General features: G+C 44.2%; 1 protein-coding gene across 1 annotated transcript; it reads left to right on the top strand.

Moving 5' to 3' along the window:
- Positions 1-3,004: 3,004 nt before the first annotated feature.
- On the top strand, positions 3,005-19,181 carry evplb (envoplakin b). Its single transcript, XM_077010260.1, has 22 exons — positions 3,005-3,311; positions 6,612-6,711; positions 7,975-8,129; positions 8,303-8,426; positions 8,956-9,072; positions 9,228-9,266; positions 9,414-9,575; positions 9,935-10,039; positions 10,271-10,366; positions 10,526-10,636; positions 10,755-10,898; positions 11,804-11,958; positions 12,262-12,359; positions 12,464-12,636; positions 12,803-12,981; positions 13,232-13,370; positions 13,751-13,944; positions 14,276-14,426; positions 14,742-14,825; positions 14,979-15,083; positions 15,178-15,270; positions 15,419-19,181. Exons 1-22 carry the CDS (start codon positions 3,259-3,261, stop codon positions 18,845-18,847), a joined length of 6,006 nt encoding a protein of 2,001 aa, XP_076866375.1. The 5' UTR covers positions 3,005-3,258; the 3' UTR covers positions 18,848-19,181.
- Positions 19,182-19,676: the final 495 nt, after the last annotated feature.

Below are 19,676 nucleotides of genomic sequence, written 5' to 3' on the forward strand. Positions count from 1 at the left end.
TGTTAGAGTTGCCAGGAATTCCAGGATTAACTCAATGCTTTCAATGCTAATACAAAGGTGTTTACAATGACAACACAATCTAGACAGACTATGTTTCCAAAATACATGTCACTGAAACGAGGATATGTTGCTGAAAGGTAATTTCAGAGTACAATAATTAATAAAAAATTAGATAATTAAAAAATGATTATCTGTAATGATGCATTCTGTAGCCAACCTGTGTTTGTACATCAAAAAAGGTATAAGTGTGTTCATATGCACGTGTGTGTGTGTGTGTGTGTGTGTGTGTGTGTGTGTGTGTGTGTGTGTGTGTGTGTGTGTGTGTGTGTGTGTGTGTGTGTGTGTGTGTGTGTGTGTGTGTGTACACAGAGTTCCTGAGCGAGGTGTGGTACAGACACGCCTGTTTAAAGTATTAAAATGGACAGACTGCCTGCAGACATCCTCCAGTGGAAACCTGACAGCTTACAGACAGACGTGACCTGCATTAGCATAACACGCCACACGGTCTTCGACGCCACACAGTCTCCTCAGTGTTTCAGGGCAGCAGGGCACCGTAGCTACACTATCATTTACTAACCAGTAATTAGGCCTGTTTCTGTCCAGGCCCACCAGTCCTTCATCTCATGACTTTCTCATGACATCTCTCTCTCTCTCTAGTTCCCTGCAGTTACCTCACATTTCTTATCTCGCTCACTCATTCTTACATGGTGTGGAGCTGGTGAATTACCCCTCCCCACACACACACACACACACACACACACACATACACACATAGGTGTCCCAATTCGGAGAAGAATGAAGGTCGTGAGCACTGTGTACAGTCACACTGGTGTCACTAACCCAGCACGTTCTGCTTAGCACAGTAAACTGACTCTGGCTCTTCTGCTGAAAGTGACGTTTGTGGTACCGAGACTCATGTTTACCTTAAACAAAGCGATCTCTTACTTACACACTCACTCACTCACTCACTCACTCTGATAGCACATAACAGTGAAACAATAAGCACTTATACAACTTAATGTTTGTGATGAATATATCATATTTCATAACACTGTCAAACAGAGATCATAATGAGAGTGTTTCCTCTGCTCCATTATTTTGTTGCTAATAAGTTATTAATGTGTTTCCAACTGTGTAATGACCTTTTAATTGCACTTGAAAGACCATAAATACTGTTGAGTAAAGACCCTAAATAGTGTCAGAGTGAAGAAGACATGCAAACCAAACCAAAACTCAACCTGGCATCCTGGACATTGGACACTAGAGACAGGACACTGGGTCCTGGACTCTGGACACTGGGGCCTGGACTCTGGACACTGGAGTCCAGTACATGCTGGAGGAACATAAGGTATGTTAACACTTAAGACAGAGGATTATATTTTGTGTCAGACAGAAACTGGGTTACACAATCATGAATATTTTTTACAGTAAATTATTAGTTTCTGTCTGCTTCCCCATTCTCTCTCTCTCTCTCTCTCTCTCTCTCTCTCTCTCTCTCTTAATCTACATTAATCATACATAGCATTGTTTGTCTGTTTTCCTATTGGGTGTGCCCAGTATTAACTCACAGCGACACCAAATAAACCAGAGATCTCAGCAAGCAGGACCTCTCTGCTCCCAGCATGCCTTTCTGCCTCTGGGGGGGGGGGGTGCTTCAGGGGTTCCAGCAGATGTATCAATAAACATTTACTCACAGGACACCCAGAAACAGGGGACAACGAATACTATGGACGTATTAACTCATCTTAGAGAGGTGAAAGGTCACCCTAGACACTCGTGTTGACTAGGTGGAGCTGTGTGGAATGTCATTTTAACACACCTCTTCAAACGCTCACAAGTGGTGACGGATGTCTAGTGTGCTCTTTGCATCCTCACACAACATCTCAGAAGACATCTGCTCATATTTAAGCACTTTGCCTGTTCCACTGCAGTCGTTTGACTTCAAGAGACAAAGGTAGTGAACACACAGGCCCACGTTAATCTCTGCTCCATGATCCGGTGGTATGTGTTCATTTGAAACACTGCCACCTACGTGTGTTGGTCTGTCATTACACAGGAATGCTGCGTGTCTGTCCGTTTCTTTGGGTCTCAGTGTTATGAGGTGAGTTAATGAATCAGGTTAATGAATGTGACATAACGAGAGTCCAATAATGGCTGTGCGAACACCTGCATGCTAATTGGCAGGTGGCTCTGAAGGAGAGAGTGATAAATGGATCAGGAATGCGAGACAGAGAGAGAGTGACGGAAAGAGAGAGAGAGATAGAGAGAGAGAGAGAGAGAGAGGAAAAGGGACAGGTGTGTGTGTGTGTGTGTATGTGTGTGTGTGTGTGTGTATGTGTGTGTGTGTGTGTGTGTGTATATATATGTGTGTGTGTGTGTGTGTGTGTGTGTGTGTGTGTGTGTGTGTGTGTGTGTGTGTGTGTGTGTGTATGTGTGTGTGTGTGTGTGATATGTTCTGTGGCATTCTTCTCCTCCTTCCCATCCTTCTCTCCACCACGCTACAGCGAGCCCTTCCTCTCCTCCACCCTCCCAGAGAGCAGCTGTGTGGACTCCCCCACCCTCCCTGGTGTAGCGTCGGGCAGCTGCACCCAGATCACAGAGACCTGCAGGGGTGGTCAAACACTCCCTCTCCTCTCTCCTCCCGCTGGAGAAGAACTGAGGTTCGGGGTGAGCAAGACCTCCTGTGTCCACGCTGCTGACCCAGGGAACCAGAGCACACTATATACAGCACACGCTCACCTGTCACTATTAACATATAACACAATATAAAAGGATGAACCACGTTTGAATGACACTGTATGAGCTTGAATGGTGGGACAGAGGATGGAAGTAGAGAATAGTGATGGAGGTAGAGAATAGAGTGATAGACATAGAGGATAGAGTGATATAGTGATAAGGTAGAAGGTAGAGTGGTAGAGGATAGAGATAAAGGTAGAGGATGGAGTGATAAAGTAGAGGGTAGAGTGGTAGAGGTAGAGGATGGAGTGATAAAGTAGAGGATAGAGTGGTAGAGGATAGAGATAAAGGTAGAGGATGGAGTGATAAAGTAGAGGGTAGAGTGGTAGAGGTAGAGAACAGAGGAGTGAAACAGGTATTCCCAGTGCACCTGTTTCAGTGGGCGGAGCCAAGACAGGTGATCATACCTTAACTAGAGGAAGAGTGGCAGCAGAGAGAGACGCCAACAGAGGAGAAGAGAAGACTGAGAGAGAGAGAGAGAGAGCGGGACTCAGACACACCAAAGGTCCTGGATACACAAACATGTCCAGCATGTTCGGAAAGAAGAAGGAAACTGGGCCGGTGAAAATCAGCCAGTAAGTGCAACTGTGTTGTGTATGTTTGAGTGTTTGTATATATGTGTGTGTGTGTGTGTGTGTGCGCATGTTTGAGTGTTTGTTCATTTGTGTGTGTGCATGCTTGAGTGCGTGTATATTTGTGTGTGTGTGCATGTTGGAGTGTGTGTATATTTGTGTGTGTTTTGTGTGTGTATGTTTGAGTGTGTATATTTTTGTGCATTGTGGGTATTTGTGTTATATTGTGTGTGTGTGTGTGTGTGTGTGTGTGTGTGTGTGTGTGTGTGTGTGTGTGTAATTTAAGAGTATGTATTTATTGTATGCATATGAGTATGTATTTATTTATGTATTGTGGGTTTCTGTGTGTTGGTATACGTGTTTATTTTGTGCGTGTATGTTTGAGTGTGTGTGTGTGTGTGTGTGTGTGTGTGTGTGTGTGTGTGTGTGTGTGTGTATGTGTGCGTTCTTTCTTGTTTCTTGAGTTCCTTGCTTAATTTCCCTTTGAACTCCACTGCCTTGTTCGGCTTACGCTGCAGTGTATATATTATAAGATTTCCTGAGTCCAATCTTAAGGCGATCTCCGTCCCAGGATGGTATCTGCATGTCTAAATAACGTTTACAGAGGGCCACGTTCCTAACAGGTCGCGTGTGCGCGAGCCGAAGAACAGCTGCAGTAGAGTGTGCGGTGTCTCGCGCTGCGTGTCTATCAGCCGTTATCGGCGCCAGTGCGCAGTGCACGTGCTGGGCTTGCGAACGTGCACACTGCAGGCAGATAAAATGTCTCTCCGGATTGTGGTATACAAAAAAACCCCTATGTTGTCGCATTTAGGATAATCTCGAAACCTTCACCTAACAGCCATAAATGATTATTGGCTTTAAGAATGCGTTGCGCCACCCACGTGTGCGTTAATATGCCAGGCCTCTAGGTGCGTTTATTTCTCTTTATGGCAGGCCTCGCCTGTTGTGCTGTCAGTGACTGCAGTGACTCACTCGCGTTGGTTGGGAGGAGGCGCGTTCACGTATGAATGGGGGCGCGTGCACGATAACCCTTTACGAGTGTAAATATTCATTTCAGGTGCGATAAAGTTGCAGGTCGGTTGAAATGGGCGCAGCAGGTTCACTCAGGTGTTGAAACGTGATATACTGCCGTTAGCGAAAGCGAATCTGATCAATTGGAAGCTAAATGAATGAACCAACAGCCAAAACGTGCTCATTAAAAATCTGCAGTAGTTTATGCAAGTAGGTGTGGCGCGGTGTGCCCTCGTGGTTCAAGGTGTGTGTTCCTATCAGGGTGTTACTGCAGCTCACTGCCGGTCCAGCCAGTCGGTGTGTATCGATTAGTAATTAGTACTAGTAACTAGTAATTAGTAGCTGATTGTCCGTGTGGAACTGATGTTGAAGGTATAGTGAAATAAAGCAGGTGCACATAAATGAAGAGTAATGAGCTGAACTCAGACGAGCCTGGTAGACTTGTGCTACAAGTCTGAAATGAAGAGAATAATTCACCATAGTTGGTGGTGTTGTTGTCTGACTTGATGGCTAATAGACACGGAGTCCTGATGTTAGTCCTAATGTTAGTCCCATCACGTAGCTAGTTCTGGACAGGTAATGAATTTATCGTGGTCTTCAGATGAGCTAACTGCTGCGTACGTGGCTACAAGAAGGTTTAACAATGAATTCAGTACAGTTAGTCACTGGCCAAGTAATGAGTCATGGATCAGGTGTGAGTCTTTGTTTATCAAGTGTGTTTGTATGTTAAGTGTGAATGATGGAGACAGTTCTGAGTACTTATGATACATAGCATAGATAAAAGTGATTACCAGATAACAGTAAGATGGAAGCTTATTTATCTGTAATCATTGTGTGTGTGTGTGTGTGTGTGTGTGTGTGTGTGTGTGTGTGTGTGTGTGTGTGTGTGTGTGTGTGTGTGTGTGTGTGTGTCTTTTTCTGTACATATTTTTGTGTACAGTAAGGCATGCTGTTTTTCAGGTATAACACAATGACATACATATGAAAGGGTTAGAGCAAAGAAGCCAAACCGGAACCCCCTGCAGTGCTAGACTAAAACACACATGCACACCCACACACACACACACACCCAGCATTCTCACTCTCTCACTCATACTGTCTCACTCTCACTTCTACACTCCCTCACAAATGTTATCCCCTCTCTCTCTCTCTCTCTCTCTCTCTCTCTCTCTCTCTCTCTCTCTCTCTCTCTCTCTCTCTCTCTCTCTTTCTTTCTCTCTTTCTGTCTGTCTCTCTCTCTCTCTCACACACACACACACACACACACACACACACACACATCTCCATGTCGTCTGTCTCTTTCTCACATTTTCATGACCATAACTAGCATTAGTTTAGATTAAATGCTCTGTTTAGCTTTAAAGTGTTTAGTTTGTCTCTTTCCATGCACATAATCCTCCACGGTCCCCATATGTCCACGGTCCCCATATGTCCACGGTCCCCATATGTCCACGGTCCCCATATGTCCACAGTCCCCATATGTCCACAGTCCCCATTTCTCCAGTCTCCAGCTGGGGATGGGCCGTGTATTAGCTTCAGCCGTCCTGTGTGTCCTGTATATCCTGTATGTCATGCAGTGTATTAGTTTCGATCATCAAACAGTTCTAATTGTTCTAACAGTGCAATATGACTTAAGGTCGCTCTTAAGTGTTAAATAGCCATATTCTGAATGAGGAGAGGAGAGTGGAACCTGATTAGTGCACTAATCTCTGTCATCATTGAAGTCATTGAACATGGCTGGTACGTATTAACTGGACAAGGCTGTGAATATGGAGCTGTGGGTGTGGAACCGACTCGTCTTGGAACGTTCTCTGGGCGTCACACACCAGCAGAGGAGGTGACCCAGTAGGCCTCTTGAAACTCATACCAGTCAGCCCATGTTTTCATTACTAGTTGACAGATGTCAGTAATGTCAGAACGCTGCTGAGTAAATCCCTGGAAGTAGCAGTGGGATAGACAACACGCCCCGGGGAGCGGGTGGAGCGGGTGGAGTGGGTGGAGCCCAGCTGGTTGGGGAGGAGGGACAGCGTTATGTAACATTAGCTGGAATTAGAGGGTAACAGGCATGATAAGGCCCTGAACAGAAGGGCTGGGTTTATGGCCAGCAATGTGGTATGCAGAATTACTACTGGTTTGTGTGTGTGTGTGTGTGTGTGTGTGTGTGTGTGTGTGTGTGTGTGTGTGTGTGTGTGTGTGTGTGTGTGTGTGTAGTCGTGTGAGTGCTGTGAACAGTTCTTCATATTCCTTATGTGCATCAGCACCACTAATGTGTGTGTGTGTGTGTGTGTGTAGGTCGCAGGCTAATGACCTGGTGGTGCTGATTGGGCGCATGCAGAGCGGTGCAGACCAGGTGGAGAAGAACATCCTGCGTGTTGATGCTCTGCTGGCTGAAGTACTACTGAACACACTATTATTACTAATAATACTACTGAACACACACTATTACTACTGAACACACACTATTACTACTAATACTACTACTGAACACACACTATTACTATTACTACTGAACACACACTATTACTACTAATACTACTACTGAACACACACTATTACTATTATTACTGAACACACACTATTACTATTATTACTGAACACACACTACTACTACTGAACACACACTATTACTACTACTACTGAACACAAACTATTACTACTAATACTACTACTGAACACACACTATTACTACTACTACTGAACACACACTATTACTACTAATACTACTACTGAACACACACTATTACTACTACTACTGAACACACCCTATTACTACTAATACTACTACTGAACACACACTATTACTATTACTACTGAACACACCCTATTACTATTACTACTGAACACACACTATTGCTACTGAACACACACTATTACTACTAATACTACTACTGAACACACACTATTACTACTAATACTACTACTGAACACACACTATTGCTACTAATACTACTACTGAACATACACTATTGCTACTAATACTACTGAACAAACGATTACTACTACTACTGAACACACACTTACTATTACTACTACTACTGAACACACTATTACTACTACTGAACACACACTATTACTACTACTACTGAACACACACTATTAATACTACTACTGAACACACACCCTCCTACTACTACTACTACTGAACACACACTATTACTACTACTACTACTGAACACACACTATTACTACTACTACTACTTCTACTGAACACACACTATTACCACTACTGAACACACACTATTACTACTACTATTGCACACATTATGAACATACACTATTACTACTAATACTACTATTGAACACACACTATTACTACTACTACTACTACTGAACACACACTATTACTACTAATACTATTACTGAACACACTATTACTACTACTACTGAACACACACTATTACTACTACTACTGAACACACACTATTACTACTACTACTACTACTACTACTACTGAACACACACTATTACTACTACTACTACTACTACTGAACACACATACTACTACTACTAAACACACATACTACTACTACTGCACACACACACAATTTCACACAAATGCTTTGTTTTTTTTTTACTAAGCCAACAAATCACCCTCCTCTCCTCTCCTCCCCTCTCCTCTCCTCCCCTCTCCTCTCCTCTCCTCCCCTCTCCTCAGGACTCAGAGAACGGGAAGCGTGGAATGTCTCTAACACGGCGCATTGAGGCAGCGGACAACCTGTCCATGGCGGAGACCCTGCTGAAGGAGCTCTTCCTGGACATGGACAAAGTCAAGAAACTGCAGCACCCACAGGCTGGAGAGATTGAGCTGGAGTGAGAATCAGTCATGCGCTACTGTTCACACACACACACACACACACACACACACACACACACACACACACACACACACACACACACACACATATATTTAAACCTCTCTCTCTCAGTGGCTTTGTTCAGATCATACTCACTATTTCTTCGGTGTGTATTTCTCTTGCCCTCAGTGTGAATAACCTGCATGAGCGCTGGTTCAGGTGTTGCAGTATGTACAGAGATCTGTATAAGCAGAGTCTCGAGGTGGATCTCACACCCAAGATCAACTGGGCCCAGGTGCTCACAGGCAAGCAGGTGAGGAAACTCCTTGGGTTCTGAGACTGGCTGCATTCAAGGAATTCTGGCTGCATTCAAGGAATTCTAAGTCATATCTGACCACATCTCTCTGGCTGTCTCCTGGAGTGTCATTAACAGTGACTTCCTTTCTTTTCTCATGTTCTTTCTCTCTTCCTCTATATCTTTTCTATCCATTTATATACATATACACTTTAGCTTATTTATGTATACGTATTAGATATTTAGTTAGTAAGTTACTTTGCTTGTATTGTCAGTGATGTGCTCAAAGAAGTGTTTTGAATGAATTTAGTGGTATTTTATATGGAGAGAGATACAGCAGTCTGGCTGTAGTTCCATGAGAGAGAGATACAGCAGTCTGACTGTAGTTCTGGGAGAGAGAGATACAGCAGTCTGACTGTAGTTCTGGGAGAGAGAGATACAGCAGTCTGGCTGTAGTGCCATGAGAGAGAGATATAGCAGTCTGACTGTAGTTCTGGGAGAGAGAGATACAGTAGTCTGACTGTAGTTCTGTGGTTTTGTCTTCCAGAAACAGATCGAGAAAGAGGCTTTTGGGCCCACGCTGTCTGATGTGGAGAAGCAGATTGCTGCTCACAACATCACACATAAAGAGATCGAAGCTTACCGCTCTCAGATAGACTCATCGGTAAGCACACACACAGCACATGGAATGCAGTTATTTTTGCCTGTAAATACAATTATTGTTGACCCAAGATGTTACCATCAGAAATGATTGACAGATTTCAGCCATCACTGTAACCAACACTGTCACCATCACCACTTCCCTATCTTCTCAAACAGGACCCCCCAACTGTGAAAAGTCAGTATTCAAAACTAGTGGTGAGTTATGGTTGTTTGTTTGTTTTTTTTTTTTTGCTCTGTGGTTTTGTGGCATTTAGTATCTCCACAATTGTCTGCTCAATTGTGCGTTTGTGACCATGCGTCCATGTGTCTTCCCCTCTCGTGCTGTGTGCCTGTGTGCTCCAGGAGAGTTCCCTGACGCGTAAGCATCACCTGTCCACGCTGTACGATTATCTCCAGCGCTGTGAGAAAGAGCTGGCCTACCTGAGAGAGCAGGAGAATCAGATCTGTAAGAGAGACTGGAGCGACCGCATGGTGGACCCTGCAGGAGTCCGTAAAGAGTTCGAGGTCAGAACACCCACAGCAGGGAGCCACTGACTGGTGGGAGGGGCTCTGGGAAGAAGGCGTGGCTATTACTGGTGTTTTACAGAGTTCTAAAGAGTTCTGTAGAGTTCTACAGTATTTTACAGAGTTCTAAAGAATTCCAAAGAGTTCTACAGTGTTTTACAGAGTTCTAAAGAGTTCTGTAGAGTTGTACAGACCAGAGGTCCATTGTGACCCAGCCTTGTACAGCATGACATGTCAGCACTCATGCTTTGATTTAATGTCACTTTTTACAGAGTTTACGTGACCGTTATGAATGTCCTGATGAATCACAGCGTGTAGATTCAGTCTCCCTGATGTGTGTGAATGGACCTGTTTGACAGAGGTTGAAGGACACCAGTCTGCAGGCCCATGAGAGCGAGATTGCAGATCTACAGAAGCAGACGTACCGGCTGGTCCCTGAACACCCGGGTTCCTCCACCATCAACGTACGTTACCTCCGGACTCCAGCATGAAGGGCACGAAACAGTGCTGCCTGCTTATTCCTTCACTATTTCACTGATCCATCCATCCATCCATCCATCCATCCATAACTTCAGTTGACACTCAATTAGCCAGTGACTCATTCATTCATTCATTCATTCATTTATTCAAATAAACCTCTCTTGATGATCTATACCTTCACTCCAGGAGTATTTTGATGTGACTGTTTGTTTCAGACCCATAATGCTACAGTGCAGAAAGAGTGGAAAAAGTTCCGCAACCTCTGCCAGTGCCAGGAGACCCACCTGGACAATGTGAAGAACTACAAAAAGGTAAGAGAACTATGGGTAATGTAGTCCTTCTCAGTTTCCTGTTTGCTCCTTATCTTGTTTTTCAGTCATTGACTGTGCTTACACAAACGTGAGAACTGCTTTGCCTCTTACCTGCCTGACTAAGACCTCTGCTCACTCGGTCATGATTCACTTGTGCAGTTCCAGCTGGATGCCGAGACGATCTCAGATTCTCTGAGAAGGATCAACAGCAGCATGGAGCCAAACATCCTGACCAAGATGAGCAATCCGCAGATCCTGATGCAGCTGGAGGTGTGTGTGGGCGGTGTCCCGCTAGCTCAGGGCACCTTAATGCTACCAGTGGATCAGGAGAGCTCAAAGCCAGAAACTGAAATCCTGTGTGTGTGTGTGTGTGTGTGTGTGTGTGTAGTCAGAAGAGAGGGCAGTTCAGAGAAACGAGCAGAAGCTGGCGAAGCTGAAGGAGGCGAGCGGTGGTATCGCCCCTCTGACTCTGCGCAGGATCTCATCAACCAGGTGCCCCGTGGTGGCCATATGTGACTGGAACACTGAGAAGGTAGCACACACACACACACACACACACACACACACACACACACACACACACACACACACTCACTGTAAAGTAAACACACAAAGGGAACTACCACAAGCTCAACAACAACACAGTATGCTCTGGGAGGCTACTGCTATTAATCTGAACCGTGAAAGCAGTTAGTGTTGCCTGTACCATGCATTTCTGTAATGAATGTGAACTCAGCAAGATTTCAGCTACTGCCACCTAGTGGTAGAACAGCCAAAGAACAATAATCTCTTCCCACTGAACAATATTGAACAATATTGTCTTAAGCAAGTCTAACTTGTTTAGACTCACCAACATCAGTTTGAAAAAACTTAAGACAGATACAGACATGGTCTTCAGTGTTCTCCCATCTTAAACCTTTCCTGATCCGTGCAATCAGTTAAAAACAGCATAACTTGAATCAGTAGTTGAGCTCTAGCGTATGAACACCTGTGGTTCTTGAATCAGTAGTTGAGCTCTAGCGTATGAACACCTGTGGTTCTTGCATCAGTAGTTGAGCTCTAGCGTATGAACACCTGTGGTTCTTGCATCAGTAGTTGAGCTCTAGCGTATGAACACCTGTGGTTCTTGAATCAGTAGTTGAGCTCTAGCGTATGAACACCTGTGGTTCTTGCATCAGTAGTTGAGCTCTAGCGTATGAACACCTGTGGTTCTTGAATCAGTAGTTGAGCTCTAGCGTGTGAACACCTGTGGTTCTTGCATCAGTAGTTGAGCTCTAGCGTATGAACACCTGTGGTTCTTGAATCAGTAGTTGACCTCTAGCGTATGAACACCTGTGGTTCTTGCATCAGTAGTTGACCTCTAGCGTATGAACACCTGTGGTTCTTGAATCAGTAGTTGAGCTCTAGCGTATGAACACCTGTGGTTCTTGCATCAAGGCGTCTGTGCAGAAGGGGGAGAAGTACTCCCTGGTGTCCAGCCCAGCGGAGGAGAACTGGGAGGTGAAGAGCAGCCTTGGGGAGATCAAAGTTGTCCCAGGGGTCTGCTTTGTCATCCCTCCTCCTGACCCAGAGGCCATCGACCGCGCCACCAGGTGAGAGCCATATGAACATTAATAACAACAATAAAGCTGGACTAACAGACATTATTTTCAAATTTAAATAAAAACACAATGACAGCTTGAAATTTAATTATACATTTGGGCGTTTGGTTTGAGAAGGACCTCTGGAAAAGCCATGTTTTATTGATTTGTTAATTGTACGTGACCCTGCATTTAGATCAGTGACGAGGCAGTTTTGACTAACTTGGCTGTGCTGTGTGTGCTGTGTGTGTATGTGTGTGTGCGTGTGTGTGTGCGTGTGTGTGTGTGTGTGTGTGTGTGTGTTTGTGTACACAGTCTGGAACAGGATCTTGCTAGTTTGAAGCGCAGAAGAGCTTCTCTCCAGTCTTCTTTACGGACCCCCACTGAGGAGGTGGTGCAGGTCACTAAGACTGGTACGTCCGAGTCTTCTTCTGAAATGTCTCCTTTTCATTAGCTTTCAACATCGTGTACACAGACCTCAGCGTAAGCCCCTGACTACCGTGCCTTTCCACCGCAGTTGCTGTGTCCAGAGCCCCCGATGACTCGAAGGGCACCGAACTCGCCAGCCGTCTGGACAAACTGAATTCTGACTTGATGAAGTTGGAGAAGGACGTCCTCGCCAGAATAAGAGTCCCTCTGGACCGACGGAACCCTACAGCAGACCTGTCTGCCAGACTTGGAGAGCAAGAGGTAAAACTACTCATTATATGGAATATGGTTGTAGAGGAGATGCTATGGCAGGGAGAGAGAAAGTGAACGCTACTCTGAAACTCCTGTTAATGTGAAACTCCTGTTACAGTCTGAAACTTGTCTCATTGCAATCTGCCTGCTGGATTTGCTGTTTTGTTTGGCCTAGAGGTCTGCCTTGACCCTGAAGAATCTGCAGGCAGAGAAGGCGTCGATTGAGAGGGCGATGGAACCCATCCTATCCCAGAAACCCCTGGGGCCCACCACTTCCTCCCTCCCCCAGAAACTGAGCACTGCTAACAACAAGATAGAGGACATTGCGTCCCTCACCGACCTCTATGGCAAAAAGTGAGTTCAAGGAGTTTATAAGAGGTGTTTGAGTTATGAAAGAGTTCAGCTCTAAGAGTTTATAAGAGGTGTTTGAGTTATGAAAGAGTTATGTGTGGGTTTCTTGTCGTGTTGGGGTCTCAGTGACGTGTGGGTTCATTGTCGTATTGGGGTCTCAGTGATGTGTGGGTTCCTTGTCGTGTTGGGGTCTCAGTGATGGGTGAGTTCATTGTCGTGGATTGTTGTGACTCTCTGTTGACCTCTTCCATAGGGCTGATGCTGCTATGCGTTTGGAGAACCAACTTAAGAAGGTAGACAAAGGTCTCACAGGACTAGAGGATCAACTGGCCAGGAACACAGTTATCCTGGATAAACCTGCTGCCATACAGGACAAGACTCGTGAACTCCAGGTCAGATTTCAGGAGTAACTAATAGGGTCCCCAACCAAGTGTCCACTCAAGACTTATTCACTGTACGCTGCATATCATCCCAAAGAACCATCTAAATAATTCATTAGTTGATAATATTTGCAAGGCACTTTCAACGAACTCAGGTCCTATTGTACAACTGCAACTGCAGGAAGAAATTAGATGGGATTAAAAATATTAAAATATTTAACATCTTGTTGACCATCCTTATCTGACGGCCATTGTGTATTTGGTAGAGGAGGGAGCTTTGTGTTTGTGGAAGGAAAAAACAAACAAACTCTGCTTCAGTTGCTTTCTGCGTCAGAGGAGAAATGATGAGCAGGTCTCAGTATAGTTTGACGTGTGGTTGTATGATCCTCTAGAGTCTGAGTAAAGATGCCACAGCCTTGAAGGACGACGTGCAGAAGCTGAATATGGATCTGGAGCTGACGGAGCAGCTTTGTGGTCATCTGCAGAAGAGCTTCCAGGAGCACTGTCCTGACGTCCGTCACCAGCAGTCTGACGTTAGGCGCCTCCGGAACCGCTATGCTAACATCAACAACGAGCTAAAGCAGACGTAAGAGTCAAGAACACATTCAGAAAGCCATACCTGGCCCATCTGAAATCACATAACTCAAACCCTCAACATTACCCTAGCCCATCTGAAATCACATAACTCAAACCCTCACCATTACTGGCCCATCTTAAATATACCAGACACAACATGGCCATGTGACAGTTCTGACCTGCTAAAACATATTATGTGTAAACACAAACTACAATTGATAGTGTCACTTTCAGACTGGAGCTTTAGAAAAGTATGTTAAAATGTACATTAGATAATATTTGGCCTTAGTATTACATAGTTCAAAATGTCACCTGAGTCATCTCTTGACATGCCGTTACAGATTAGGATTAATGCAAGAAGCAGCCAATAAACAGCAGATTTTCCAAAGTGCTGTCCAATCTCTCAACCAATCCCTGAACACCATACCCAACAACAAGCTAGGCATGGAAGACAGCATGACTCAAATCACTGCAAAGCAGAACTCACAGAAGGTCAGTTTGGTGTTTCACACTTACCTACAAGGTGTACAGCTTCATACACAATATAATCAACAGAAGTGTTCAGGATATTGGTTCTGTGTATATCCTCAAGGCAATACACATGTAGGGGGAATTAACACTGAAAACTAATTAACACTGCTGATTAACACTGCTGGCAAGAAGTAATGATGGACATTTTTGAGACTTTAAAATCAATGAAAGTGTGACATTGTGCATAAAAATATATGTCAAATATTCTAAGTAGAAATACCGTTACAGTAGTTACTGAACAGGCAAGTATGTTATCAATTTGCTGTCAAATTGCAGAGGACAGTTGAAGACCTCAAGAGAAAGTCTGAGGATGTAGATAGACTCGTGGCCCTTTCTCATGAGCTGCAAAACACCCTCAAGGTAAGGCTTTTGTTTTCTAAGATGAAGTCTTTCATGTTTAGTATTTACTCTTTAGTCTTAACTGGGGGTTTAAAATAATTATTTGTTTCTAAGAAAACGAAGTTACTAAGTTGTCTCTTCTAATAATTCTTGACATTCTGTCATTGTTTATAGGAATATGAAACTGTCTCTTCTATGTACCACAACAATTCAAGCACTGGAGACACTGATTTAAAAAAGAGCTACTCCCTTACACTTGCGGATGCTGTACGTATGAAGGTATGTTACAAAAGGGTAACACTTAACTGTAATCTTAACTGATTATTGTTTGTATTAGGTCATTAAATGTGAATGTCAATTTTTCTTCTTCTAGGAAAAAGAGGCAGTGAAGCGGTACCATGAAGCATTGGCCCAGAATGTCCAACTTCTTGACCAAATGGATCTGGCAAAGGGCATTGTCAATGAGGTCGGTTTTGATGTATGATCATATATTAAGGCATTACAATTTAGAAAACATTTTAAATTAAACCTAAATTAAGATGCTTTTTAAAACATCTACAAGGGAGTGTCTCGATAGACTGCTTACAGTAAGTGTTTTGTGTTGACCTGTACAGAAAGAAAGTGTTGTGAGTCGGGTAGCAGTGCAACAGCAACAGTTGGTGCAGAAGGACCTGGTGGAGGTGGACAGCTTGAAGAGGGAGCTGTCGGAGGAGAGCTCCCTGCGGGCCAAAGCTGAGAGTGACCTGGAGACCTACAGGAAGAGGATGGTGTCACTCAAGACCCGGAGAGGAGTGGAGCGGGTGGAAGAAAAAGAGACCGTGCATTACTACCGTGATCCCAAACTAGAAGTCGACTTGGAAATGCTGAAGAAGAAGATAGAGGATGAGGTCTCAAAACACTCTGGAATTCGTACTGAAATTGAAATCCTCAAACAGAGAATTGTTAAAATGGAGCATGAAGTGACCGAAGTTAAGCCGAAGCTGGTGACCAAGGTATTTACGGAGTACGAAAAGGATCCCCAACTGGAGAAGGAAGCAGTTTTGATCCGGGAAGAGATGCAGAAAATAAGAGAAGAGCTCAGACTACGAGAGACTGAAGTGCTTCAGAGGACCACTGAGATCACTTTCTTGGAACAAAGGAAACCAACAATTAAAGAAAGAATAGTAAAGAAGGAGGTTGTGAAACTGGAAAAGGATCCTGAAATGCTCAAAGCTATCGTTATGTTTAAGAATGAAATCTCAGATGAAGGCATAAGATGCAAGAATCTGAATGATGAAATATTTCAGATACGGAGCCAGATCAACACACTGGAGAGGATTATTCCCACTGTGCAACCTAAGATTGTCATGAAGGAGCTAAAGAAGGTGGAACAAGACCCAGAGCTCCTAAGAGAGTCCAAGGTTCTTCGAACAAACCTTGAGGAAGTATTGCAAGAAATCACCATCTTAACAAAAGAGGTTAACAGCCTTCAACTTCAATACAGTCAAGTTGAGAAGCTGAAACCCAAGGTTGACTTCAAAGAGATGATCCATGAAATCTATAGAGTTGACCCTGAAACTGAGATTGAACTGAGGCGCCTGAGGAAGGAGCTTCAAGATATGGGAAGACAGCGTGTTGAACTGGAGAATAAGATAAACTTGCTAATGGTGGACCTTAAGAACCTGCGCTCACAGAAACCCAAGGTTGAGACGAAAGAGACAGTTCTGGAAGTTGTAAAAGAAGAGAGGAGTCCAGAATTGGCTCGGGAGATATCGAGACTGAACGAACAATTGACCCGCCTTAGGGCAACCTACACCTCCACTTCAGATCAGCTCAACATCCTGCGCAAAGAGCGAGATGAATGGAAGGCTGAGAAGTCCAAGATAGAAACAACAGTGGTCAACAGGGAACTAATCAAATATGAGAATGATCCACTCCAGGAGAGGGAAGCTGAGCGACTAAGGAAAGAGGTACGTGCGGAACTTCAGCTTCGACGCAGAACGGAAGAAAATGTCTTTGATCTTCAGCAGAAACACATCATACTGGAGAGACAGAAACCCGAAGAGAAAATTGTGTACCAGGAAGTTGTACGCCTAGAAAAGGATCCAAAGCATATTCTTGAGCATGAGAGGCTAACCAAGAAACTTGACGAAGAAACCAAGTCACGTTGGGCAGTGGAGACAGATGTGCAGAAACTAAGAGCCATTGTTGCTGAGAAGCAAAAGAGCCTAGCTCAGATGGACGATCGGCAGAAAAAGATTCTTGTTGAAACAGAGCTTAGACAAATCAAGTCTCGGATCCTAGAGCTTGAAAGTACTCCTCCGTGCATTGAAGAGAAAATAATCATTGAGGAGGTCTTAAAAGTAGAAAGAGATCCCAATATAGATACACATATGAATGGCCTTCGCAGTGATTTAGACACCGAGAGCACCAAGATCAGCAATCTGGAAAGGGACATCCGAAACCTAAAGCTCAGGATAAATGTTCTGACCAAGGAGAAATCTGTGGAGAAAACGGTGTACAAGGAAGTGATCAGAGTTGAGAAGGACCAAGCTGTGGAGACCGAAAGAACCAGAATGAGAGAGCAAGTAACGGCAGCAAAGAACACCAGGCGGAACAAAGAGGATGAAATTCAACGACTTCAAGCCAGACTGACCCGTCTTCAGACCACAATGACCGCCGGCTCCAAGGAGGAGTCCACCCTTATCCAAAATAGGGACGCGCTACGGAAAGAGAGGGATGACCTCCTTCGGGACTTAAAGAGACTGGAGACTGAAAGACAGGACATCACCATATCTTTCCAGCAAAATACTAAACTACTGAGCGAGAAGAGCCAAATGTACAAGCTGAAGTCGAGCAAGTTGGACAATGACATAAGGAATCTTGAAAAAGACATCCTGCTGGAGAAAGACAGAATAAACCAAAGAGAGGTCACCATTATTGAGCTGCAGAATACACTGACAAAGGAGGATCACTCTGAGAAACACACCAGGGAAACCACCAAAACCACCAGAATCACTATTCTGGATCCGGAGACTGGGAAAGATATGTCACCTTATGACGCCTACCTGGAAGGTCTTATTGACCGTAACCACTATTTGCAGCTCCAGACACTTGAATGCAGCTGGGAAGAAATGACATCTAGTGGACCTGATGGTGAGACCACTGTTCTGCTGGACCGCAAGAGTGGGAAGAAGTATTCTGTCCAGGAGGCATTGAAGGAAGGAAAGTTAACCCTTTATGATGTTCAGCAGTACAGGGACGGCAAAATTCCCATTTCTGAGTTTGCTCTCATGGTTGCAGGAGTAAATAAGGCAAAATCCCACACAAGTTTAAGCAAAGCTCCACTCTCACCAGTAAAAAACACAACATCTCCATTGGCCAGCAGTTACAACTCCACCACGCGCTCTCAGCGGTCTTCCCTCTCAAGCAATGGGCTCTTGAGCGCCGCCCCAGTGGTTAACAGTGGGGAGGAGACCTTCCCAATCTGCGGCATTCTGGACACCACAACAAAAAGTCATATGTCTGTGCGTAGTGCGATGACCCGTAAACTGATCGATTCAGAGATGGCTCAGAAACTTCTAGAGGCTCAAGCGGCTACAGGAGGAATTGTGGACCTCAACAAGAAGGACCGCTTTTCGGTTCACAAAGCAGCAGAACGTGGCTTGATTGACCCAAATCAAGCACAGAAGCTTCTCAGCGCCCAGAAGGCTTTCACAGGTGTTGAGGACCCTGTTACCAAACAGCGTCTATCGGTGGGGGAGGCAGCTGAAAAGGGCTGGATCACCACTGAGAATGCCAGGCGGTACATGGAAGTCCAGCTTCTCACAGGTGGCCTCGTGAACCCCAACAAAGCTGGACGAATGAACGTACAGACTGCCATTCGGGAGAAGATAATTGACCAATCTATAGCCAGTATGCTTGAAGATGATGTGAACCACCTGAAGTATTTGGTCGACCCCATTACAAAGAAGAAGATCACATACAAAGAAGCCATGGCACTATGCAAGAAGGACTATGCCACGGGTCTCCTCCTACTCCCAGTGGCATCTACTAGATTCTAAATGGGGGATATCTTCTCATAGACCAGTTACATCTCTATCCAGGACGCTCGTTAAAGGAAAGCAGGGTTTACCTTCTGAAAAGGAGCAAGTGAGAGGAAATTATGATGCTTGTGGTGTAGAAGAGATGTTTGGTTTACCTACTAATTTCTCATATACTTTAAGTGTTATTGAGATGGTGCATAGAAAACAGATGTTTTATGTTCATCAAATTATGTTATTTGTCTAGATCTCTCCATTTGGTGTTGTTTTTCGGTATTCATTCACTTAACTGTCACTGTATCTTTCATATGATGTCATTATAAGGCAGCTTGCAATAAAAGCGCATTAGACAGCTCGACTGTCTCAAATGGGGTTTTTTTTTGGTAAAGTTTTAGTAGGTGTGATATTCTATCAGTGGGTTTTGAAAGTATCTTTTGTACATCAGAAGTGCCCAAGGTTGAATCAGACTCTCAGGGACACAAACACCATGCCGAGGTTTAGGTGACAACCAACAGTGCGACCATGTGCAGGTTTGTCCTTTTTGTGCTGATGCTACCTTGAGTTCTGAATGTGCTTTAGCTGTTTTATCATAGCTATGCAGTGGTATTTTACACTGTTGATATAGCCCATGCAGTTTGGCTTGACACCACGGTTTCCAGGTATGTGATTGTTGTCCTGATCACCATATGCTCATTTTGAAAACTCGGAACACTCATGAATCATGCTAATGCCTTTAGCATTTGTGAATTTGCATTCACAAAAGCTTGAACATAGAAATAGACACACTAACATACATAGAAAAGATGATTCACCAAATAACGCTTGAAAACCTGGCCTGGCCATTATACAT

The sequence above is a fragment of the Brachyhypopomus gauderio genome, chromosome 6 (assembly GCF_052324685.1).
Source record: "Brachyhypopomus gauderio isolate BG-103 chromosome 6, BGAUD_0.2, whole genome shotgun sequence".
NCBI classification, from domain to species: Eukaryota; Metazoa; Chordata; class Actinopteri; order Gymnotiformes; family Hypopomidae; genus Brachyhypopomus; species Brachyhypopomus gauderio.

Bases quoted from the DNA above. Each gene is read 5' to 3' on its own strand.
- evplb (XM_077010260.1), top strand. From the start codon at position 3,259: ATGTCCAGCATGTTCGGAAAGAAGAAGGAAACTGGGCCGGTGAAAATC. The intron at 8,130-8,302 runs GTGAGAATCAGT...TCTTGCCCTCAG, and splicing joins GCTGGAGAGATTGAGCTGGA to TGTGAATAACCTGCATGAGC. The intron at 12,360-12,463 runs GTACGTCCGAGT...TTTCCACCGCAG, and splicing joins GGTGCAGGTCACTAAGACTG to TTGCTGTGTCCAGAGCCCCC.